This window comes from Tamandua tetradactyla, chromosome 5 (assembly GCF_023851605.1).
Source record: "Tamandua tetradactyla isolate mTamTet1 chromosome 5, mTamTet1.pri, whole genome shotgun sequence".
NCBI classification, from domain to species: domain Eukaryota; kingdom Metazoa; phylum Chordata; class Mammalia; order Pilosa; family Myrmecophagidae; genus Tamandua; species Tamandua tetradactyla.
This window is the reverse complement of record NC_135331.1, coordinates 25,760,862-25,786,775: the sequence shown is the minus strand read 5'-3', so window position 1 is coordinate 25,786,775 and position 25,914 is coordinate 25,760,862. Positions and strand designations below refer to the sequence as shown.

Sequence of the window (25,914 nt, the reverse complement as noted above, 5' to 3'; positions counted from 1 at the left end):
TTTAACCCCAGTGCAGCCGCACATGCGTCTCTCCGCGCTCTCCTGGAGCTCGCGCGCAGCTCCGCGCACCACTGCGCCTCCGCTGGAGTGACTCGGGCGTGCGTTCCCTACCCCGGTAAACCGCGTGGGCTTCCTCAACACCCCGTGTGCTTGCGCAGCCAGTTCTACCCAGCCCCGTCTCCCTTTGACTGGTTTGCGCACGCGCCACTCCTCGCACCGCCCTCTGACCGCCTCTGACGTCGTGTTACCGCGCTCCCCTTTCCTCGGTGCGCATGCGCCCTCAGGGCGGCGCGACGGCGGGAAAGAGGATGTCTCAGGGCTGTGCGGGTTCGCTGGCGTGTTCCCGCGGCCGAGCTGGGCCGCGCAGGCCTCTCCCCTACGAGGGTAGAAGCATGTCCGCGTGCTCGATGCCCTGTGCCCGATGAAGTGCGCGGGTGCGTCCCAGTCCCCGGAAGGCTTAACGAAGGCGTCAGCTGTATAGAAACACTGTGCGCAGATGGCATTCGCAGGCGTTCACGCCCGGGGATGGCCTGTGGGCCACGGCCGGTTGCGAGGGTTCAGGCAGTATCCCAGACTAGCATCCCCCGCACGGCCCCTCGAGTCCTCTGCTGCCCAGACACCCCAAGAAGCAGTAGCCCCCGAAAGCACTCCCTTGGCTGGCTCGTCCCAGTCAGGGAGGGAGATGGAGGCCGTTTTTTTTTTTTTTTTTTTTTTTTTTTAATCTGTCACTCTGTGACCTTCCCTCTCTCTCTTCTCAGATTCAGGGCAGGGTGCTGCTCCTGACCACCTGTGCAGCTGGCATTGGCGGGACTTTTCAGTTTGGCTACAACCTCTCCATCATCAATGCCCCCACTTTGGTATGTACCCCCAGCCACGGTCACTGCCTGAGAGAGGCCCAGCAGCTGCCCCATGTGAGGCTTCAGCCCCACATCTGTTTGGTGGCACTTTTCCCTAGTGTCCACCGGGATGACCCACAGGCGTGTCCACTAGGTTACAGCCAAGCTCCGCATCCTCCCCCAAACTTGTGATCCTCCTTTGTCCCTGATCTGAGCCAACAAGCCACCATCTGCCCAGTGACCGACCCACAAATCTGGGGGTCAGCCTCCACTCTTCCTTTCCTCTTCCAGACAAGTCCTTCCTAACTACCTCTAGAATCCAGCCATTTCTCCCATTGCCTGTCATGACCCCAGTTAAAAACCCTGTCTTTCCAGCCTGGATCACTGACCTCCTATATCCCCTCAAGTTACTCCCCTGCCCAGAAACATTCAGTGGCTCCCTAGTGCCTATAAGAATAAGAACAGACTCCTGCATCTGAAGTCCAAGGTCTCCTGGGATCAGGCCCTCTGTCCACGTACTCCCACCTTCATTCCCCGAACCCTGCTACCAAAGCAGGTTAAGTTCAATTTCCCAAACACCCATGAATGGTTCTTCCCTCTAAGCCTCGCATTGGAAGTCCCCCTCTGCCCAGAATCATCCCAAACACCAGCACCTGCAGCAGACCTTTCTGTCAGTAATCCCTCAGCTGGAAACAAGTGGGCTACCATCCCGTGAGGCTGCGTTGATTGTTTTGTGTCCTGGTCCTTCTCCTCTCTCCTGGGGAGGGGCTGTGCAAGTGTTCGGAGCCCCAGCCTCGCCACGTTCTCCGCCAGGGGGCGACAGAGCAGCTGCCTCCAGTCCCCCCAGCCCGAACTGCCCCAAGTCTTCCGGGTTCGCGCTTGATCTTGAAAGTTTCTGATTGGCTGATTTGGATCACGTGCCCACCCTTGTCCCAGTCATGTGGTCAGGAGGATGAGATGCTCGGATTGGCCAGGTCTGGGGTCAGGTGATCACCTTTGCAGGCCTTGGAGCTTGTCCTTAACACACGAGTTTGGAGAGACTTTTTTCCCGAGGAAGGTATTAGCAGAAGGTGGGGTTGGGAGTGTGTTCTGGACAGAAGCAATTGTAGTGCGAGCCAGCTCCTGGAAGAAAGGATAAAATGGGTTCAGTTTGGAAAGGGAGGTCTGAGCTTGCAGATTTCATTTCTTTATTTTCTCATCCCACAAATGTTTCTGGGCCCACTTCAGGGGTGTCCTCTCAATACTGATATCCCATCTCTCACCAAGGGAAGGGTGTCTGGGTCTTCCCTGTACATAGTCATTCCAAACCAGGTGGCTTCTGTCTGCTCACCTGACCACGGGAGGTGGAGCTCAGAGCCCCAGACAGCTGGGTGCATTCCTGACCAGTGACTGAAGCTGTAGGCAAGTTGGTTCCCCTCCTGGAGCCTAGTTCCTAGTCTTCACGATAGACAAAGTAATTTGAACCCATCAGAGTACTTGCATGGGCCTGTCATGGTCAGGGTCCCAGACAGGTGACTCCCCCAAGATAAATCAAGTAGATTTAGATACCAGAGGATGATTTATAAAGGACTGAGAACACAAGACGAGGTAGGGTGTAGTAATGTCATTTCAATGGCACTGGAGCTGTTACCACCTCCACTGCTGAGGGGCTGAGAGGAAGGATCAGTTACTGAAACTGGAAGGAAGAGCCATATGGCGTAGGATGCCTTGAAAGGAGCAGTGACCTTTGGTCAAGGATCACGAAGGCTCAGGTGACCTAACAGGGAGGGAGCCAGGAAAACAAATTTCCCTACGTCCCTCTCTGGCCTCCTGTGATGTCTTACTGGTGCTTGCCACTGGCCAGGTCCCACAGAAATCTGATTAACAAGGGAGCTTGTTGATGTAGGTGCAGGTCGGAGTCCCAGGGAAAAACAAGGTGGAAAGAGGTGATAGTGGACCCAGAGAGGCAAACAGAACACCCAGTGCTAGGCTAAAGGAGGGATTGAAAGGAACCAGCCCAGAGCCTTGCCAGAACAGATGCTCGGTGGAGTTTGTCCCTATGCCACAAGGAATAGCATCATCTAGGAGGCTTGTGCCTGTTCTGTCTGTCCTGTTAAGCATCCTCCCCACGCGGCTGACTGGCTTCTCTGTCCACAGCATATCCAGGAATTCACCAATGAGACATGGTGGGCGCGTACTGGGCGCCCATTGCCTGACCGCCTGATTCTGCTGGTGTGGTCGCTCATCGTCTCTCTGTACCCCCTGGGGGGCCTCTTTGGGGCGCTGCTTGCAGGACCCCTGGCCATCAGGCTAGGAAGGTAAGTGCTTTCTGTGCACCTCCTGAATGCCCTTCTGTGAGGGGTGCCCTGGTCTGCACGCTGAGAAATGTGGGAGAAGAATGATGCCTACCAGACCCCAGGCCCAGACCAGCTCCCCACCCAGCCTCTTCCTCACCATGTGGGAGCCACATTTTCTAGGTGATTTGGTAGAGGAAAGGGCCCTGTGCTTTGAGGGAAGACTTCTGGTTTTCAGTTTTACATCTGGTAACAAGCGCTCCTTTCTCTTAAAGAAGTGTTACTTCCCTGGGTCTCCCTCCACCCTTCCCCCCATATATCTGATAGTTTTTGAGTTACAAGCAACAGAAACTGACTCTAACTTAATTAAAAATTGTAATAGCTGGAAGGATACAGGGGCATCTTATAGAAGAAAGGAAGTGCTTAAAATCCTTGCATTGAGAAGGGCAGCAATCAAAAGCAGTGCTGAAGGTCTCAATAGCTAAAGCTTTTGGGTTTTTCTTCGAGGGAGAATGCCTCCAGTGTGCTCAGCCCCAAGCACATTCTATCTCCAAGTATCTCCAGAAATGTGGAAGACAGGATTTTATTGGTCCGGCTTGGGTCATGTGCCTGTACATGTGAGACATGGCAGAGAAACCATGCTGAGGAGAAAAATGAAATGGTCACCACAGTCCACCCCTCTGCTACCCGGTCAGCTTGGGATGACAGCCTTCTCCCATGTAGACAGTTCCGTAAGTTCCCCCACCTAACATCATTCAATCAGAATGTATTTTCACCCCTTTCTGAGTGAGACACTCAGAGCCATGTCTTGCCAAACTGTCAGGAGCAAAAGAATGGAGGCATTCTTTCTGAGGGCAGGATTTCCAGACAATGAACTTTTTTTCCTGCCAGCCTGTAGTTAACTTATCTTGATATTCTGCAGTCTTTGCACTCAGTGGTAGCTCTAACCACCGTGAAGACACTCTGTAGAAGGAGGAAAGAATAAAGAATTAAGGAAAATAAAAATAGTGGATTTATTTATTTTTATTTTTTATATTTTTGCATGGGCAGGCACCGGGAATCGAACCCGGGTCTCTGGCATGGCAGGTGAGAACTCTGCCACTGAGCCACCGTGGCCCACCCAGTGAATTTATTTTAAAGCGTATGATACTGAAAGCCTGGAAAGATAGCTAGAGGCTCTACTTATAGTATTTGTAGTTGGCCACGAGGCTGTCACTTACATTTGTGGTTTTCTTCCCTTAGTTTTCTACTCTGGTCTTGGGCCATCACATCAACAGGCTGAGACTATTTGCTCATCTGAGTGACTCAAATCTTCATTCTTGAGTGGGCTTAGGGGTCCTAATTGTGGAGGATCTATACTAGGTTCTTAAACTCTGGGTGGTGGGATTCACAACACCGTAGTGAATTTCATGAACATCAGTCCTCCTTTTTTTCCTGGGACCTAACTTCCTAACCCTGCCTCCTTTGTTTATGAACAGATTAAGCAAGCACTGGTCTGGCTGAGGAAAGCAGCTAGATACCATATGCAGAAAGGGTCCTGCTTTCCACCTAGTTGTTAAAGAGTCTCCTCTGCAGTGGTGGGGGGCTTTAGTGAGCAGAAACTTGTTTGTATACACCTTAGTTTTTCACGCTGCTATGGCAAATACCACACAGTGGATTGGTGTAAACAATGGAATTTATTGGCTCATGGTTGTGAGGCTAGGAAAAGTCCAGTATTGAGGTGGCAGCAAGGCAATGCTTTCTCTCCAAGGTCTGTTTCATTCTGGCATTGGCTGCCAGTGACCCTTAGACTGGGCACCTTGGCTTGTATCACTGCTTCGCCTCACATGGCAATGCCCTCTCTTTTTTCTTCTGGGTTCCGTTGACTTCTGACTTCCAGCTCCTCCCTATGGTTTTTTCTTTCTATGTCTAAATGTCTTCTGTTTATAAAGGACTCCAGTCACCAGATTATACCCAACCAAACTCAGTGGGCCTCACCTTAACTAAAAAGAACATCTTCAAGAGCTGCTAGTTTATTATGGGCTCACACCCAGAAGAATGTGGACCAAGACCAAGAACTGCCTAAATCAGGGGACATAATTCAGTCCACCACTGTATACTATCTGAGCCATTTCTGCGAGATCCATTTATTTACCTGTGCTGGTTTGAAACTGCTATGTACCCTAGAAAAGCCATGCTCTTTTAATCCAGTCTTGTGGGTACAGACCTATTGTTGGGTGGGACTTTTTGATTAGGTTGTTACTATGGAAATGTGATCCCACACATTAGCTTACTGGAGTCCTTTAAAAAGAGAACACTTTCGAGAAAGTTCAGACACAGATGCTTGGAGATGCTGAGAGAGCCGTTTGAAAACAGAAGACCAGAGAGAACAGTAGACATCGCCATGTGCCTTCCCATGTGACAGAGAGACCCCAGATTCGATGTCCTTTCTTGAATGAAGGTGTCCTCTTGTTGGTGACTTAATTTGGACATTTTCACAGCCTTAGAATTATAACTTGTAGTGCCCTTTATAAAAGCCAGTCCATTTCTGGTACATTGCATTCTGGCAGTTTTAGCAAGCCAAAATATTACCCTTCCTCTACACATCCTTGGAACCGATCTTCAAATTTTGCTTTTACTAAGACTTTGACTCTTCAGCTAAACCTTTTGAAAAAGTGACAAGCTTCATCCTCAAAACTCTGTCTTGGAAGTAAAAGGTTTAACTTCTCTAATATCTTTTTGTACCACTTTTGAGTGGTCTTTAAGGCCATAGCACTCCATTCCTGGCTGGAACCAACATATGCACATAACTGTCTGCAAACCCAGGCCAAGCTTTGTTTTGTTTTAAACTTCAGACAAGAGGTCCCAAGAAGGGCAGCAGTATGTTGGGAGTCGGTGTCTGTACTGGTTTGAAATGATGTATGGACCCTAGAAAAGCCATGTTGTAATCCTAATCCCATTTTGTAAAGGCAGCCATTTCTTCTAATCCCTATTCAGTACTATAGGTTGGAAACTTGATTAAGTTATCTCCATGGAGATGTGATTCACCCAATTGCGGGTTTTAAACTTGATTAGATGGAGACATGACTCCACCCATTCCAGGTGGGTCTTGATTACTGGAATCCTTTAAAAGAGGAAACATTTTGGAAAAAGCTTGAGATCTAAGAGAACCGCCAGAATGATGAGAACCACAGAGTTTACCAGCCAGTGGCCTTCAGAGATGAAGAAGGAGAATACCCCTGGGGGAGCTTCCTGAAACAAGAAGTTTCAAAGAGACATTGCCATGTTCACCATTTGTCTTTCCAGTTGAGAGAGAAACCCTAAATGTCATCGGCCTTCTGGAACCAAGATATCTTTCCCTGGATGCCATAGATTGGACATTTCTATATCCTTGTTTTAATTTGGACATTTTTCATGGATTTAGAACTGTAAACTAGCAACTGTGTGCTTGACTTGATGGAGAAATCATAAGATCTTGCCAACATGGCTGCCGTGGTAGATGCAAGGCAACACAAAATGGCCTAACCCGCGACCGGATTTCTTCCCGAAACTGGCGGTGGTTCGTGCCAATAAGTGCTAACATTAAACCTGCCCTCCACCCTAGCAACAACGGTCACCAATCCCCATCTGACACATGTCCTTGCATGATCCCAGCCTATATAAGCCCGCGCACTTCCTCAATAAAGCAGACGCCTTCCACTCACCCCTGAGGGTTGTCTCCTGAATCGTTTTTCTGTAATTGTGTGCTGTGTGCTGTGTGCTTGACTCAGAACGGCCACTTACCAACAGCAACTTATTAAATTCAGCTTTTAAAAAGCCATTCCATTTCTGGTATATCGCATTCCAACAGCGAGCAAACCAGAACAGTGTCCCAATGCAAGTTGCCTGCTCATGTGAATTTTAAGGGCCTGAGTGGGGCAAGTTTGTGGTATATTCCACTTCTGTGAGTGCCAGAGTGCTCCTGACACACTCCTGTTTGGAATAGGAGGGTCCTGTGACACCCAGTTCATGATGGGCGTGTGTCCACCTGCTGTCCCACAGACCAGGGTTTGCTCTCCACCAGGGCGTGCTGACAAAGCTGAAAGCTGTTTATTCTTAAGATGATAGTAATTCACCGAAGTAGAAGCGGTTTTACTTCAAAACCCTAGGTCCTGCATTGTGATTCTCTCTTTAGGATGTTCTGACTTGCTATAGACATTTTGAGCACTGCATGATCTACTAGATCTAAAGTTGCTCTGCCACTGGGCAGAGCTCTTTGAGTTTGGCCTTGACACACTGGAGAGGTTCTTCTTGCCTTGCTCCACTCAGTTCACTTGGTCAGATCCTGACATCCAGTGTCATATATGGTGACTCCAAACTGGAAAGATGACCTCTGAGATTTGTCCCTCCTACTTAGAAGAGGGGGACTATGTTAGTTAGCTGCTGGAATGGCCTAGAATGGCTTTTAAAAGGGGGAACTTAATAAGTTACAAGTTGACAGTTCTAAGGCTGTGAAAATGTCCAAACTAAGTGTGCTGGTTTGAAACGATGTATGTACCCTAGAAAAGACATGTTTTAATCCTAATCCCATTTTGAAAAGACATCTGTTTCTTCTAATTCCTATTCAGTACTGTATGTTTGAAACTGTAATCAGATTATCTCCCTGGAGATGTGATTTAATCAAGAGTGGTTGTTAAGCTGGATTAGGTGATGATATGTCTCAACCCTTTCTGGTGGGTCTTGATTAGTTTCTGATGTCCTTTGAAAGAGGAAACATTTTGGAGAATGAGAGTGATTCAGAGAGAGCAGAGCAGAGCGACGTAGCCACGAGAAGCAGAGTCCACCAGCCAGCGACTTTTGGAGATGAAGAAGGAAAATGCCTCCTGGGGAGCTTCATGAAGCAGGAAGCCAGGAGAAGAAGCTAGCAGATGATGCCGTGTTTGCCTTGTGCCCTTGCAGATGAGAGAGGAACTCTGACTGTGTTCACCATGTGCCCTTCCACTTGAGAAAGAAACCCTGAACTTCATCGGCTTTCTTGAACCAAGGTATCTTTCCCTGAATGCCTTAGATTGGACATTTCTGTAGACTGCTAATTAAAGGAACATTTTCTCAGCTTTAGAACTGTAAACTAGCAAGTTATTAAATTCCCCTTTTTAAAGGCCATTCTGTTTCTGGTATATTGCATTCCAGCAGCTAGCAAACTAGAATACTAAGGCATCTTTTCCTTAGTTTTCCTTCTTCATCTCCAAAGGTCACTAGCTAGTTGGACTGTGCTTCGTGGTGCTGCAGCATTCTCTGCTCTCTCCAAATCTCTTTCATCCCCCAAAATGTTTCCTCTTTTATAGGACTCCAGAAACTTATCAAGATCCACCCAAATGGGTGGAGACATGTTGTCACCTAATCCATCTTAACAACCACTCTTGACTAAATCACATCTTCAGGGAGATGATCTGATTACAGTTTCAAACATACAGTATTGAATAGGGATTATTCTGTGTTGGAGAAGCCATACAATATTGCTAACATGGCTGCCGTTCCTGAGGCAAGGCAACACGAAATGGCTAACCTGAAATCTGCCCTCCGCCCTAGCAACAACAGTGACCAATCCCGGTAATCTGCCCTCCAGCCTAGCAACAACGACCACCAATCCCAGCCTGACACGTGTCCCTGCATGCTTCCCAGCCTATATAAGCCTGTGCACTTCCTGAATAAAGCAGACGCCTTCCATTTTCCCCTGAGGGTTGTCTCCTGAGTCGTGTGCTGTGTGTCTGTGTCTGTGTGAGTGACTCAGTACGGCTGCTTATCTCCAGCCATCAGCTAACCAGCCACCAGCTACCCCACAATTCTGCCTTTATGAAATGGAATTTAGATTAAAACATGGATTTTCTAGGGGACATACATCCTTTCAAACTAGGACAGCATCCAACAAAAGAGGCCTTAATTCAAAAAAGGCTGATGGGCCAAAACACCTCTGCCAACTGGAAAGTCACGTGGCTGGCATCTACTGGACCCTTGCTTCTGGGCTCTGTTGCTTTCAGCCTCTGTTCCTGTAGGGGTTCCTCACTTTGTTTCTCCAGGGCTGACTTTCATTTCTTGGCTTCCCTTGGCTCTCTCCAGGATCTGGCTTGCTTATATCTCATGGGAAGGCATGTGACAATATCTGCTGGGCTCCAAGCATCTCCACAGGCCAGCATCTGTGTCAGCTCTGCTCTGTCAGCTCTGAGGCTTCTGTCATTTCTGGATCTCTCTCCAAAATGTTTCCTCTTTGAAAGGATTCTAGTAAACTAATGAAGACCCACCTGAAATGGGTGGAGTCACATCTCCATCTAATCAAAGGTTACATCCACAATTGAGTGTATCACATCTCTGTGTAAATGATCTAATCAAAATATTTCCAACCTACGATATTGAATTATGATTGGAAGAAACAACTCCCTCCACAAGTTTGAATCAGTATTGAAACATGGTTTTTTGGGGTCCATAATATTTTTCTTTCAAACCAGCAAAGGGACCAAGGCAAAGCAATTTGTCATGCATGTTGAAGGAGATATGCTGATGTATCTTAGCCCGCTAGATCTCAGGATTTTCACTGATGCAGCCGCTAGCTTCCCTAGCACACATTATTTTTCATCTTCTACCTCTTGTCATGCTGGTACCTTACCAAGACATGAAGTGTGCTTGCCCTATCCTCACCAGGGCTTTTCAGTATGAAAGAAAGTAATGGTTCCAGGATGCCCTGTGGGAGCACAGGATTCCTTAGATTAGATTGTGGCACAGAACTGGAGAGCTGCTAAATCCTTGGGGACTATCGATAGAGGTGTCAAGATGTCTCTTCAGGGGAAGGCTAAGGCTTTCTGGGTTGTCTGTTGTGTTATGTTGTAAGCTGCCAGAATGCGATATACCATAACTGGAATGGCTTTAAAAGGAATTTAATAAGTTGCAAGTTTACAGTTCTAAGCTTATAGAAATGTCCAAACTAACGCATTCAGGGAAAGACACCTTAGTTCAAGAAAGGCTGATGCATCTGGAACCCCTGTGTCATGGTTAGGGACAGGTGTCAACTTGGCCAAGTTGTGGTACCTGTTTATCTGATTGGGCAAGCACTGACCTGTCTGTTGCAATGAGGACATTTCATAGGATTAGGTCATGATCACGTCAGCTACATCCACAGCTGATTCCATTTGTAATCAGCCAAAGGGGAGTGTCTTCTGCAATGAGTGATGCTAAATGTAATCATGGGAAGCCTTTTAAGGAGGACTCAGAGGAGACAGGTTCCATTCCTGCTTTGGCTGGTGAGCCTGTCCTGTGGAGTTCATCCAGGCCATCCATCGGAGTCATTGGCTTCGCAGCCTGCCCTGTGGATTTTGGACTCTGCATTCCTATGGTCACGTGAGACACTTTCATAAATTTTATATTTGCAAGTGTTCCCTGTTGATTCTGTTTCTCTAGAGAACCCTAACTAATACACCCTGTCAGCTGGGAAGGCACACTGGTCCCTTGCTCCTGGGCTCCATACTTTCAGTCTCTGTTCCTGTTGGGGCTCCTCACTTTGCTTCTCCAGAACTGGCTCTCATCTCTTGGCTTCTCTTGGCTCTCTCAGGTTCTGGAAACATCTCATGGCAATATTTGCCGGGTTCAAAGCATCTCCAAACCTCCACACCTCTGTTCTCTATATATCTGCATCTGTGTCAGCTCTGCTGTGAAGTTTCTTTCGGCTCCGAGGCTTCTGTTGTTCTGTCAGTTCTGTCATTTCTGACTCTTTCCAAAATGTTTCCTCTTTTAAATGATTCCAATAATCTAATCAAAGCCCACCTGGAATGGGTGGAGCCACATATCCATCTAATCAAAAGTTAATCCCCACAATTGGGTATGTCACATCTCCATGGAGATATTCTAATTAAAAGTTTCCAACCTACAGTATTGAATAGGGATTAAAAGAAATGGCTGCCTCCACAACTTTGGATCAGGATTAAGACATGGCTTTTCTGGAGTACATAATACTTTCTTTCTTTTTTTTTTTTTTTATAAACTTAGGTTTTCTTTTTAACTTTTGATCATTCTGTTCTACATATATAATCAATAATTTACAGTATCATCATGTAGTTGCATATTCATCACTATGGTCATTTCTTAGAACATCTATTCAGAAAAAGAAATAAAAAGAAAACAGAAAAAAAATTCATACATACCATACCCCTTACCCATCCCTTTCATTGATCACTGGCATTTCAATCTAAATTTATTTTAGTATTTGTTCTCTGGGGTACATAATACTTTCAAACCAGCACCTCTTTTTATTGGAATGATGCTGAATGCACTTACCAGATAAATAGCCACAACTGAAGTGCTTTATTAATTTATAGTAGTGAGGAGACCAGATGTGGTATATGACAAGATTGGAGTTACTGCTGGATCAAGTTTATCACAGTTGACTGGTATTCTCCATTCTGCAGACACAGGAGATCTAAACTTCTGCTCATATTCACTCACTATTGTTCTGTTGACCTTGGGCAAAACAAGGGCCTCCTCTGGCCGGCAGCTTCCCATCTGAGCAGGGAGCTGTACAATCTACCCTGAGTCCTCCTGAGTGACCTGTCTGACGATACTTCTGAGCTCAACTTCAGGAGTACAAAGTAGGTGCTTCCTTGTGGTGGAGCAACAGACATTTCCATGGGACCCTCCCAGGTTTGGAATCTGTCCCACTGACCTAGGCTTTGGGACACCCAGCCATCTGGAAGGTTCAAAAAATGGACCCTATAGTACGTGGAGGTAAATGGGGAGGGAACTGTACTTGCTTTTCCAGGCCTCCCTCTCCTCACTCTGCATTCCTGTCCTTCCTCTCTAGGATTTTATTGAGTCTTAGAAATGGTATTAGTCTCTTCATTTTACAAAGGAGTTTGGTGAAGCAGTACTTTATCCAAAGGGATAAAGCTATAACATATAAGTCCTGTTATTTCAAGCTGTGGTGCAAAGCAGAAAGGAGAGTAGTGTTGGGGAGTCAGGATTGGGCCATGCACAGCAAGGCACTCCACAGGTGATCCTAGGTATTCTAGTTTGCAAGCTGCTGGAATGTGATATACCAGAAACAACGGCTTTTAAAAAGGAGTATGTAGCGCGGGCCACGGTGGCTTAGCAGGCAGGAATGCTTGCCTGCGATGCCAGAGGACCCGGGTTTGATTCCCAGTGCCTGCCCATGTAAAAAAAAAAAAAAAGAGGAAAAAAGGGGGTATGTATTAAGTTGCTAGTTTATAGTTCTAAGACTGCGAAAATATTCAGATTAAAACAAGGTGATGAAAATGTCTAAATTAAGGCATCAGGGAAAGATACCTTGGCTCAAGAAGGCCGATGATGTTCAGGGCTTCTCTCACAGCTGGAAAGGCATGTGGTGGCATCTGCTAGCTTTCTCTTCTAATTTCATAAGGCTTCTTTATTGGCTTCCCTGGGTCTCTGTCCTTTCTGTTGGTTCTGTCAATTCTGGTGGCTCATGGCTTTCATTGCTCTAAAGTGTTTTCCAAAATGGAGCCTCTTAAAGGGCTCCAGTAAGCAACCCACCTTCTATGGGTGGAATCATAGTTCCATGGAAAATCATCTAATCAAAAGTTACCACCCACAACTGGGGGCTCACATCTCCATGGAAACAATCAGGAAGCTCCCACCCAACAATACTGAATGATGATTAAAGAACATGGTTTTTCTGGGGTACATAATAGCTTCAAACCAGCACTCTAGGTAACAGGCAGTGGTCACTTCCATTCATATAGTTTAAATTCCTTGAGACAGTTGTTCTCACACACACACACATCTGATCAGTGCTGGATGGACTTGCAAAGAGGGGTTCCCCAGAGATAGTCCCTCTGGACTGACCCAGAGCCCCTCTATCCCTAGGAAGAGCTCTCTCCTGGTGAATAACGTCTTTGTGCTGGCCGCAGCTGTCCTGTTTGGCTTCAGCCACAAAGCTGGATCCTTTGAGATGATCATGCTGGGAAGATTTCTTATGGGAATCAGTGCAGGTAGGCAGGGAAGGGATTGATTCATCAATGTATTCCTACTTGCTGCAATATGATTAAATATGGTTTAGTTTGGGAGGATAATATATTAAACTTTTAAAACCTTGTCTACAAGGTACCTCCATAGCAGCACCTAGGCCAGTCATTTGACCAAACAACTGGACAGCATAACTTATAGCCAAGTTGACATGTAAAATGTACCCTCACACAGAGGGACCATGGTGAGGGGACAGAATGGGGGCTGGATCTGTGCTGGGTGGGGTCCTCCAGCAGCACAGGAGGAATTGTTTGAGGGTATGGGGTGAAGGGTAGCCCATCCTGATGCCAGGACCCCCAGGAGTCAAGGGGCTGGGCAGTGCCAAGAGGGAGAAGTGTCTTGGGACCTGACCTATGTCTCTGCTATGACGTGTGTCCAGGTGTGAGCATGAGCATCCAGCCCATGTATCTGGGAGAGAGTGCCCCTAGGGAACTCCGGGGAGCTATCACGATGACCTCGGCCATCTTCACTGCCCTAGGAATTGTGATGGGACAGGTGGTGGGACTCAGGTAACCCCACCCCCTACTCCCACCACCAATGCGTGCATTGAGTGGTTTGAGGGATGCCACTAAAAAGCCCTTCTTCCCCTAAATGTCCCCCCGACCTGCCAGGTAGATTAGGCATTGGTTCTTTGCTCTGAAGCATCGAAACCCTGTGCACATCCATCTGGGTAATCCACAGAAGGGGTTTCAGTCAGCCACAGTTCATGTGAGTCACTCTTCCATCTTCTCCAGATCAGTGAGCAAAGAACAGGTCTGGATAGAAGAGGGTGAAGATGTGGACCTTTAAAGGGGAGCATGCCCTGGTTATTGCTGAAAAGGAAGGAGAGGGCAGCACCTGGGCCCGTGGGGAAAGGATTTGCTAGGGATGAGGCAGCGCAATGACTGTTGGGTCCCTAACTTGGTGGGAGGAGTCTGGGCATCCAGACTCAGAACCGGGTGGTGCAGACCCTCTGCAGGCAGGTGGGCAGGGCTCTGGGCAAGGAGATGTCTGGCTCTGGCCTCTTGTCTGCCTCCCCCAGGGAGCTCTTGGGCAGCCCGCAGGCCTGGCCCCTGCTGCTCTCCAGCTGCCTGGTGCCTGGGGTACTCCAGCTCGCCTCTCTGCCCTTCCTCCCCGAGAGCCCGCGCTACCTCCTCATTGACCGTGGAGACACAGAGGCCTGCCTGGTGGGTGAGTCCCTGCCCGGGGGCCCCAGACCCCAAAGGGTGGCCCCTCTGACTGGAGTGTATGATCCCTGTGTCTTGAGTTTCATCTCTCAGGGAAAATCTCTCCTTCTCTTTGTGCCTCAACTTCATGAGCCATCCAGCCATCCCTTCAGAACTCTTTCTTGAGGGGTTGTCCTAAGGACCAGGGCAGATGGATGGACCAGACCTGGTCCCTACCATCCCATACCCCCAGGGTTATAAGGACAAAGCCACACACATGCACACACGCACTCAGATAAAACACCTTTGTAAAACCTCCCATGCCCATGCCACATGGGCTTTGGTCAACTTATCACTTAGCCATGATTACAATAAATGATATGTCCAAGGAACAATCCCTCCATCTCACTGGCTGAAAATAACAACCATTTGCTGCACCTTTCCCACACTGACTCATTAGGGTTGGCTGGTGTCCTCTGGGGCCAGTTGAGGCTAGCCAGTGTAGGCTGCTCTGGGCTGAAGCGGTTCAGATCTGAAGTACGTCTCCCCTCTCATTCTTGGTATCAATGGGCCAGTCCTGCAACATTATTATTATGGGGGCAGCAGAGGCACATGGTAGTAAATCCAGCTGCACTAACACTTTCCAAGCTTTGGTCTCCTCATGCCCATTAACGTGTCATTGGCCAAAGCAAGTCATGGCATTCAACCCAAGGTAAGGATGGGGAAATCCACGGCACATCCTCTGCCTCTGATGGGAGGAACAGTAAGGTCACGAGGCAAAGGGCCCAGACCCAGGCCCAGGCCCCTTTAATGTCCTCTTCTCAGCTTGTCCTTGTGACCACAACTATTCAGGTCTCTTTTCTGGGCAAATATGGACATTTCCATCCCAGGATCTGTCAGGTCTCCTCCAATCATGGGATCAGGCCTAAAGTCCAGGATGTTACAGTGCCTTCAAGTCTCTCCCTGCCTTCTCTTGGTCCAGAGATCGATGGCTAAAAAGACAAGTTTTCTGCCCATCCAAGACTCCATATGCAATGGTGAGAGAGAGACAGGGCATCTTAGTCTGCCTGAGCTGCTACCACAAATGCCACGCACTGATTTTGGCTGAACAGTTTATTGGCTCATGGTTTTGAGGCTAGAGAGAATTCCAAGATCAAAAAGTCAGCAAGGCTTGCCTTTCCCAGAGTCTGGCGCATTCTCTAGCTGACTGCTGGCAGTCCTTGGGGTTCCTTGGCTTGCATCTCTGCCCCCCCTCCGGCCCCCATCTCTTTGTGGTTCCTGCTGACTTCCTGCTTCTCCCTGTAGCCTTTTCTCTGACTCCAACTTCCAGTGTCTTCTCTGGATGGAGCCCCACCCTCACTCAGTTGGATCACACCTTAATTACAAGCAACGTCTTCAGAACTCCTCTTCACAATGGGTTCACATCCACAGGAACACGGATTAAGACTCAGAACATGTGCTTGTTGAGGTGCAGCTCCTCAGGGTATTGGCAGGCCATGCATCCTCCAATGCCTGTAGCTTTCTAGAGTGACTTCCTGGCCATCTCCCATCACATGGCCAGCTGTCCCCTCCCTCCTGGTACTGTGTCCAGATTTCCTTTGCTTACAAGGGCTCCAGTCCTTTTGAGATTAAGGCCTGCCCTGATTCAGTTTGGCCTCATCTTAGTAGAATCCTGTTTACCAATGACTTCACATCCACAGGGCTGAGTTAGATCTGGAACATGTCTTTGTTGGGAGCACAGTTCAATCCACTGCACACAGGGCTTCATTTTTCCAGGTCTCAGAACCAATGGCATATATACGTCATAGGTTTTTGCCGTGATCGCACCTGCTCCTGGTACTAGTTCATATGTCTGTTTTCTCTGGCTGCATAACAGACAATCATGACATCATTCATTGACAGACTGAAGAAGCAGTTCTTCAGCTCAGACCTCTGTACATCCGTGGAACTGGCCGATCGAGGCTCGGACTCTGCTGATCTGGGAGGGCCTCCTCATGCAGCTACAGGTCAACTGAGCATTGGTTGGTCCAGGCTGGTCCTAGTTGTGGGGGTCAGCTGGGCCAGCTCAGCCCCACGTGCCTCTCCTCCTCCTGGGGATAGTGGGCTGGTCCCTGCCTATCCTTACCATGATGATGGCAGAAGAGCAGGTAGAAATGAGCAGGGCCTCTTAAGGCTTAGGCTGGCAAATGGCATATCCTCCATAAGCCTCATTCTGCTGGCCAAGTCACATGACTCAACCCATCTCTAAGGGGCGGGTCATGTACTTTGAGCATGCCAGTAGGGGTGGAGAATTGGGGGCGAGGATGGCAGTCTACCATGACTGTCATATCCTCTCTGACATGCCCACACAGCCCCTATGTCTTGGTTTGCCTGTCAGGCACAAACCCACAAAACAAATGGGTTTTGGCCTAAGAAAAGAAATTTATTGGCTCCTGTTTTATATATATATTTATTGAGAAATATCCACATACATACAGTCCAACCATACTGTACAATCTGTGGCTCACAATATCATCATGTGGCTGTGCATTTTTCACCATGATCATTTTTAGAACATTTGCATCATTCCAGAAAAAGAAACAGAAAGAAAAAAAGAACTCATACTTCCCATACCCCTTATCCCTTCCTCTCATTGACCCACAGTATTTCAATCTACACAATTTTTACCCTTTATCTCCCCCTATTATTTATTTTATATCTTTATTGTTTTTTACTCATCTGTTCATACCCTGATAAAAGGAGCATCAGACAAGGTTTTCACCATCACACAGTCACATTGCAAAAGTTATATCATTATACAGTCGTCATCAAGAATCAAGGCTACTGGAATACAGCTCTGTACTTTCAGGCACTTCCCTCCAGTCACTCCAATACACCATAAACTAAAAAGGGGATATATCTATATAGTGCATAAGAATAACCTCCAGGATAACCTCTAAACTCTGGTTGAAATCTCAGCCATGGACACTTTATTTTGTCTCACTTCTCTTCTCCCCTTTTTAGTCAAGAAACCTTTCGCAATCCCTTGATGCTGGGTCCTGGCTCATCCCTGGAGTCCTGTCCCAAGTTGCCAGGGAGATGTACACTCCTGGGAGTCATGACCCATGTGGTTGGGGGAAGGGTGGTGAGTTCACCTGCTGAGCTGGCCTAGAGAGACAGAGGTCACATCTGGGCAACAAAAGAGGCTCTCCTGGGATGACTCTTAGGTATAATTATCAGTAGACTTTGGTTTCCGGTTTTGTGGCTAGAAATCCAAAATCAAGGCACGGAGCAGGTGATGCTTTCTCCCCAAAGTCTGCAGCATTCTGGAATGCACTGCGTTCTGGCCAGGTCCTCTCCTCTCTGGCTTCCATGTCTTTGGGATCTCTTTAGAAGGTCCCCCGTGGTTGGGAACGAAACCATCCTCGTGCAGCTGGGCCACACCTTGACTGACGTTAGAAGGCCTGCAGGAATACGGATTAACATGTGGAACGCATTTATGGGGTGTATGATCCAACCAGCCCACCACACCCCACCTTCAAACCTTGCCCTCCCAGCCACCCTGGGAAATGCCAGGGCCAGAGGGATCACTCCCGTCAAACGGGGGGAAGCCCAGAGAGAGGAAAGAACTGGGGGTATGGGGGGAGCTCTCTATGGAGGACTCGGAGAGGGACAGCTCAGCCTGTCTCCCCAGCGCTACGGCGGCTGCGAGGTGGTACAGACGTGGCCGGGGAGCTGGAGGAGTTGGAGAAGGAGCGCGAGGCCTGTACGGGCAGGTGCCCCTGGCGCCCCTGGGAGCTCCTCTGGGACCGGACCCTGCGGCGGCAAGTGGGAAGCCTGGTGGTGCTGGGCAGTGCCATGGAGCTGTGTGGAAACGATGCGGTGAGGCCCTGGCTGCCCCCCAGGGCCCCTGGCGGGAGGGTGGCAGGTGCCTGGAGCCCCCACGCTGACCCCGGCCCCTGCCCCCCCCCCCCCCAGGTGTATGCCTACGCCTCGTCTGTGTTCCGGGAGGCGGGCATCCCTGGCGAGAGGGTCCAGTACGCTGTGGTGGGCACCGGCTGCTGCGAGTTGCTCGCGGCTGTTCTCAGCGTGAGTCGGGCCCAAGCTGCACCCTCAACCCTCCTCCAGGTCATGTCCTGAGCACACATTCATTGAGCACTACCTGTTTGCCCCACGCCTTTTCAAGTTCAGTGATCAGCCAGTTTCCCTGGGAATTTCATAATGTCTTGAACCCCTACGTGACACTGCCTGCTCCCCCCACCCATTGCCCACCCCAAAACCAAGGGCACTGGGGCCCTCCTGGGGCCTTGGCTCGGTGGCTGAGGGGGCGCCTTTGTTTTGTAGTGTGCGATAATCGAGAGGGTGGGCCGGCGGATGCTGCTGGCCGGTGGGTACTGCCTGATGACCTGCTGGGGCAGCGTCCTCACGGCAGCCCTATGCCTGCAGGTAGCTGGGGGAGAGGGGTAGTGGCAGGGGACAAGACATTGGGTCAGGATGGTGGGGGCTGGGGGGGAGCCTGAGCTGGCCGCTGCCCAACCCCCACCCCCACCTCTGCTGCAGAGCATCCTCCCTGGGATGCCCTACCTGGCCTCAGCCTGCATCTTTGCCTTCATCCTCAGCTTCGGCATCGGCCCCGGTGAGTGGACCTGAGGGGGCCCCTCAAGGGTGGAGGTGAGCCTGTCTGCACCAAAGGGATGCCCCCCCCCCACGTCTGGGCCAAACCTGGCAGCCCCCTGTCCCCACCTGTCCTTGCAGCTGGAGTGACGGGAATCCTGGCCACTGAACTGTTCAGCCAGATGGCCCGGCCGGCTGCACACGTGGTATGCGGCGCGCTGATGTGGGCCATGCTTGCCCTAGTGGGGCTGGCGTTCCCCTTCCTCACGGTAGGCCCTGCCTGGGTTCCAGGGACCCTGAGCATGAGAACCACCGAGCCGGAGTCCCTGGGGGCTGGGCCTTTTCTGAGCAGAGCCTCCTGACCCCCCAGGCGGGCCTGTCCCACTTCCTCTACGTCCCATTCCTCAGCATCTGTGCTTGTGCAGCCCTCTATGCTGGCTTCTTTCTCCCCGAGACCAAAGGCAAGACCTTCCTGCAGATCTCCGAGGAGCTGCGCAGCCTCAACTTCTCCGGGCGGACCCAGGAGGTCATCCAGTCCACGGAGCTCTAGCTCCCCAGCCACTGCCCGCTGCTGCCCTTGCCTCTCCTCCCTGCCAAGGTCTCGGCCCCCTGCATTTGCTTACTCCTGCATTCCTTGTGTGCAGACCCGGGGCTGGGAACTTAGCAGTGGCTGGTGAGCAGGAGGGGACATGCTCCCCTCTGGAGGTGATTAAGCAACAGAGGCAGACTTAGAAATGCAGGGAAATGCCTATCCTTTAGTGTGGACATCCCTTCTCAACATGGAAAAGTCAGAACGGGCATGGCCCAGAGGCCCCTATAGTTGGGAGAAGACTCAGAGGAGAGGGGGCAGGGATTTAACAAAGGAGCATGGCTGCTGAATCGCTATACTAATATTCCTTCCGCCTTCAGTGTTTGGGAGAAGCTAGAAGGAAAATCTGAGATGGTGGAATGGTGGCCCATGACAAACTCTGGGATCTGTTCTGTAATTACTTGTTGAAGTCTGCTTTGAAAATTATTGCTCTTTCTCTGCTCTGTATATATATTTTACAATAAAAAAAAGTTTTTAAAAATGCAAGGAAATGCAATGGGAGGAAAATACCGGTTGCTGGGGTCCTGCGTATTAAGGGGCCTGATCTAGCTCAGGGGGTATTCAGGGAAGGATTTTCTGAAGAATTGAGTTTTTAAAAGTCAGTTTTATTGAGGAATAATTTGCATGCGTTACAATGTTTCTTTTCATTATTTATAAGCATACCTCAGAAAAGTTTCGATGTCGGTGTGAACTCATGAGACCACCACCAATATCTAAAACATTCCTCACCCCCAGAGCTCCTCAATTTGCAGTTGATAATCTGCCCCAGCACCGGGTCACCACTGGTCTGCTTTCTGTCACTGAAGGTCAAATTTGCCTTTTTCTAGAATTCAATATGTGGAGTCACAAAGTATGTGTGTGTCTGTGTATGGCTTCACTTGCTAAGAACAAAGTTTTTAAGATTCCTGCATCTTGTTGCACGTATTGGCAGACTTTCCTTTGTTTTGCTGAATAATGATATTCCATCATAAGGTACACTGTGACTTGCTGAGCCATTCACCTGTTGGTGGACCTTCAGGCTTAATTCCTCATCATTGTGAATAAAACTGCTATAAAGATACCTAGACAAGTCATTGGGTGAGCATATGAGTTCATTCCTTTTGGGTCAAGTTGCTGCATTTAATAATAAATGTTTAACTGGATAAGAAACTGTTTCCCAAAGTGGTTGCACCATTTTGCATTCCCTCTCGTAACTTATGAGAGTTCCGGGTGCTCCAGATCCTCAACAGCGCTTGGCATTGTTGTCTGTGTAACCTCAGCCATTCTACGGAGTGCGAAGTGGTATCACACTGTGGTTTATTATTATATCTCCCTGATGACAAATAACAATCATCTTTTCATGTACTCATATGGTCATTCATTTTTAAATTTTTTATTTTAAAAAATTACAAGAATGAAACACAAACATTCTTAATATATGCTCATTCCATTCTACATATATAATCAGTAATTCACAATATCATCACATAGTTGCATATTCATCATCATGATCATTCTTAGAATATTTGCATCAATTCAGAAAAAGAAATAAAAAGACAACAGAAAAATAAAATGAAAACAGAAAAAAAATTATACATACCATACCCCTTACCCCTCCCTTTCATTGATCACTAGCATTTCAAACTAAATTTATTTTAACATTTGTTCCCCCATCATTTATTTTTATTCCATATGTTCTTCTCATCTGTTGACAAGGTAAATAAAAGAAGCATCAGACACAAGGTTTTTTTTTTTTTCAACCATTTATTTATTTATTTATTTTTTATTAATTAAAAAAGAATTAACAAAACAATTAGAAATCATTCCAATCTACATGTACAATCAGTAATTCTTTTTTTTATTAATTAAAAAAAGAATTAACAAAACAATTAGAAATCATTCCAATCTACATGTACAATCAGTAATTCTTAATAACATCACATAGTTGCATATTCATCATTTCTTAGTACATTTACATCGATTTAGAAAAAGAAATAAAAAGACAACAGAATAAGAATTAAAACAATAATAGAAAGAAAAAAAAACAAAAAAAAACAAAAACAAAAAACCTATACCTCACATGCAGCTTCATTCAGTGTTTTAACATAATTGCATTACAATTGGGTAGTATTGTGCTGTCCATTTCTGAGTTTTTATATCCAGTCCCGTTGTACAGTCTGTATCCCTTCATCTCCAATTATCCCTTCTCTTTTTTTTTTTTTTTAATTAACGGAAAAAAAGAAATTAACCCAACATTTAGAGATCATACCATTCTACACATGCAATCATTAATTCTTAACATCATCACATAGATGCATGATCATCATTTCTTAGTACATTTGCATTGGTTTAGAAGAACTAGCAACATAACCGAAAAAGATATAGAATGTTAATATAGAGAAAAAAATAAAAGTAATAATAGTAAAATCAAAACAAAACAAAACAAAACAAAACAAAAACCTATAGCTCAGATGCAGCTTCATTCAGTGTTTTAACATGATTACTTTACAATTAGGTATTATTGTGCTGTCCATTTTTGAGTTTTTGTATCTAGTCCTGTTGCACAGTCTGTATCCCTTCAGCTTCAATTACCCATTGTCTTACCCTGTTTCTAACTCCTGCTGAACTCTGTTACCAATGACATATTTCAAGTTTATTCTCGAATGTCCGTTCACATCAGTGGGACCATACAGTATTTGTCCTTTAGTTTTTGGCTGGATTCACTCAGCATAATATTATCTAGGTCCATCCATGTTATTACATGGTTCATAAGTTTATCTTGTCTTAAAGCTGCATAATATTCCATCGTATGTATATACCACAGTTTGTTTAGCCACTCATCTGTTGATGGACATTTTGGCTGTTTCCATCTCTTTGCAATTGTAAATAACGCTGCTATAAACATTGGTGTGCAAATGTCCGTTTGAGTTTTTGCCCTTAATTCCTTTGAGTAGATTCTCAGCAATGGTATTGCTGGGTCGTATGGCAATTCTATATTCAGCTTTTTGAGGAACCGCCAAACTGCCTTCCACAGTGGTTGCACCATTTGACATTCCCACCAACAGTGGATAAGTGTGCCTCTTTCTCCGCATCCTCTCCAGCACTTGTCATTTTCTGTTTTGTTGATAATGGCCATTCTGGTGGGTGTGAGATGATATCTCCTTGTGGTTTTGATTTGCATTTCTCTAATGGCCAGGGACATTGAGCATCTCTTCATGTGCCTTTTGGCCATCTGTATTTCCTCTTCTGATAGGTGTCTGTTCAAGTCTTTTTCCCATTTTGTAATTGGGTTGGCTGTCTTTTTGTTGTTGAGTTGAACAATCTCTTTATAAATTCTGGATACTAGACCTTTATCTGATATGTCATTTCCAAATATTGTCTCCCATTGTGTAGGCTGTCTTTCTACTTTCTTGATGAAGTTCTTTGATGCACAAAAGTGTTTAATTTTGAGGAGCTCCCATTTATTTATTTCCTTCTTCAGTGCTCTTGCTTTAGGTTTAAGGTCCATAAAACCGCCTCCAATTGTAAGTTTCATAAGATATCTCCCAACATTTTCCTCTAACTGTTTTATGGTCTTAGACCTAATGTTTAGATCTTTGATCCATTTTGAGTTAACTTTTGTATAGGGTGTGAGATATGGGTCTTCTTTCATTCTTTTGCATATGGATATCCAGTTCTCTAGGCACCATTTATTGAAGAGACTGTTCTGTCCCAGGTGAGTTGGCTTGACTGCCTTATCAAAGATCAAATGTCCAAAGATGAGAGGGTCTATATCTGAGCACTCTATTCGATTCCATTGGTTGATATATCTATCTTTATGCCAATACCATGCTGTTTTGACCACTGTGGCTTCATAATATGCCTTAAAGTCAGGCAGCGCGAGACCTCCAGCTTCGTTTTTTTTCCTCAAGATGTTTTTAGCAATTCGGGGCACCCTGCCCTTCCAGATAAATTTGCTTATTGGTTTTTCTATTTCTGAAAAATAAGTTGTTGGGATTTTGATTGGTATTGCATTGAATCTGTAAATCAATTTAGGTAGGATTGACATCTTAACTATATTTAGTCTTCCAATCCATGAACACGGTATGCCCTTCCATCTATTTAGGTCTTCTGTGATTTCTTTTAGCAGTTTTTTGTAGTTTTCTTTATATAGGTTTTTTGTCTCTTTGGTTAAATTTATTCCTAGGTATTTTATTCTTTTAGTTGCAATTGTAAATGGGATTCGTTTCTTGATTTCCCCCTCAGCTTGTTCATTACTAGTGTATAGAAATGCTACAGATTTTTGAATGTTGATCTTGTAACCTGCTACTTTGCTGTACTCATTTATTAGCTCTAGTAGTTTTGTTGTGGATTTTTCCGGGTTTTCGACGTATAGTATCATATCGTCTGCAAACAGTGATAGTTTTACTTCTTCCTTTCCAATTTTGATGCCTTGTATTTCTTTTTCTTGTCTAATTGCTCTGGCTAGAACCTCCAACACAATGTTGAATAATAGTGGTGATAGTGGACATCCTTGTCTTGTTCCTGATCTTAGGGGGAAAGTTTTCAATTTTTCCCCATTGAGGATGATATTAGCTGTGGGTTTTTCATATATTCCCTCTATCATTTTAAGGAAGTTCCCTTGTATTCCTATCTTTTGAAGTGTTTTCAACAGGAAAGGATGTTGAATCTTGTCGAATGCCTTCTCTGCATCAATTGAGATGATCATGTGATTTTTCTGCTTTGATTTGTTGATATGGTGTATTACATTAATTGATTTTCTTATGTTGAACCATCCTTGCATACCTGGGATGAATCCTACTTGGTCACGATGTATAATTCTTTTAATGTGTTGTTGGATACGATTTGCTAGAATTTTATTGAGGATTTTTGCATCTGTATTCATTAGAGAGATTGGTCTGTAGTTTTCTTTTTTTGTAATATCTTTGCCTGGTTTTGGTATGAGGGTGATGTTGGCTTCATAGAATGAATTAGGTAGTTTTCCCTCCACTTCGATTTTTTTGAAGAGTTTGAAGAGAATTGGTACTAATTCTTTCTGGAACGTTTGGTAGAATTCACATGTGAAGCCATCTGGTCCTGGACTTTTCTTTTTAGGAAGCTTTTGAATGACTAATTCAATTTCTTTACTTGTGATTGGTTTGTTGAGGTCATCTATGTCTTCTTGAGTCAAAGTTGGTTGTTCATGTCTTTCCAGGAACCCGTCCATTTCCTCTAAATTGTTGTATTTATTAGCGTAAAGTTGTTCATAGTATCCTGTTATTACCTCCTTTATTTCTGTGAGGTCAGTAGTTATGTCTCCTCTTCCATTTCTGATCTTATTTATTTGCATCCTCTCTCTTCTTCTTTTTGTCAATCTTGCTAAGGGCCCATCAATCTTATTGATTTTCTCATAGAACCAACTTCTGGCCTTATTGATTTTCTCTATTGTTTTCATGTTTTCAATTTCATTTATTTGTGCTCTAATCTTTGTTATTTCTTTCCTTTTGCTTGCTTTGGGGTTAGCTTGCTGTTCTTTCTCCAGTTCTTCCAAATGGATAGTTAATTCCTGAATTTTTGCCTTTTCTTCTTTTCTGATATAGGCATTTAGAGCAATAAATTTCCCTCTTAGCACTGCCTTTGCTGCGTCCCATAAGTTTTGATATGTTGTGTTTTCATTTTCATTCGCCTCGAGGTATTTGCTAATTTCTCTTGCAATTTCTTCTTTGACCCAGTCGTTGTTTAGGAGTGTGTTGTTGAGCCTCCACGTATTTGTGAATTTTCTGGCACTCTGCCTATTATTGATTTCCAACATCATTCCTTTATGGTCCGAGAAAGTGTTGTGTAAGATTTCAATCTTTTTAAATTTGTTAAGACTTGCTTTGTGACCCAGCATATGGTCTATCTTTGAGAATGATCCATGAGCACTTGAGAAAAAGGTGTATCCTGCTGTTGTGGGATGTAATGTCCTATAAATGTCTATTAAGTCTAGTTCATTTATAGTAATATTCAGATTCTCTATTTCTTTGTTGATCCTCTGTCTAGATGTTCTGTCCCTTGATGAGAGTGGTGAGTTGAAGTCTCCAACTATTATGGTATATGAGTCTATTTCCCTTTTCAGTGTTTGCAGTATATTCCTCACGTATTTTGGGGCATTCTGATTCGGTGCGTAAATATTTATGATTGTTATGTCTTCTTGTTTAATTGTTCCTTTTATTAGTATATAGTGTCCTTCTTTGTCTCTTTTAACTGTTTTACATTTGAAGTCTAATTTGTTGGATATTAGTATAGCCACTCCTGCTCTTTTCTGGTTGTTATTTGCATGAAATATCTTTTCCCAACCTTTCACTTTCAACCTATGTTTATCTTTGGGTCTAAGATGTGTTTCCTGTAGACAGCATATAGAAGGATCCTGTTTTTTAATCCATTCTGCCAATCTATGTCTTTTGATTGGGGAATTCAGTCCATTGACATTTAGTGTTATTACTGTTTGGATAATATTTTCCTCTAACATTTTGCCT

The 25,914-nt window shown here is 45.9% G+C and overlaps 1 protein-coding gene and 1 long non-coding RNA gene across 7 annotated transcripts in view; one reads left to right on the top strand and one right to left on the bottom strand.

The window, feature by feature from the left end:
* Positions 1-21,142, top strand: part of SLC2A11 (solute carrier family 2 member 11) — a 29,688-nt gene extending 8,546 nt beyond the window's left edge. Inside the window, exons 3-14 of one of the 6 annotated variants that reach the window (XM_077160213.1) lie at positions 759-857; positions 2,973-3,133; positions 12,953-13,077; positions 13,491-13,620; positions 14,133-14,281; positions 17,930-18,117; positions 18,214-18,324; positions 18,580-18,681; positions 18,796-18,871; positions 18,991-19,118; positions 19,220-19,447; positions 19,759-21,142. In XM_077160213.1, coding sequence (XP_077016328.1) covers positions 759-857; positions 2,973-3,133; positions 12,953-13,077; positions 13,491-13,620; positions 14,133-14,281; positions 17,930-18,117; positions 18,214-18,324; positions 18,580-18,681; positions 18,796-18,871; positions 18,991-19,118; positions 19,220-19,399 — 1,449 coding nt within the window. In that variant the 3' untranslated portion in view covers positions 19,400-19,447; positions 19,759-21,142. Of the gene's footprint in view, positions 1-758; positions 858-1,726; positions 1,894-2,972; positions 3,134-3,616; positions 3,841-12,952; positions 13,078-13,490; positions 13,621-14,132; positions 14,282-17,929; positions 18,118-18,213; positions 18,325-18,579; positions 18,682-18,795; positions 18,872-18,990; positions 19,119-19,219 lie in introns of those variants that run through there. The other 5 variants (XM_077160216.1, XM_077160215.1, XM_077160214.1 and 2 more) reach the window with 5 other exon arrangements.
* Positions 744-10,929, bottom strand: LOC143683829 (uncharacterized). Its single transcript, XR_013175673.1, has 3 exons — positions 4,330-10,929; positions 2,167-4,072; positions 744-1,958 (listed from the first exon to the last, which is right to left on the bottom strand). It is a non-coding gene; the product is annotated as an uncharacterized LOC143683829 (long non-coding RNA).
* Positions 21,143-25,914: the final 4,772 nt, after the last annotated feature.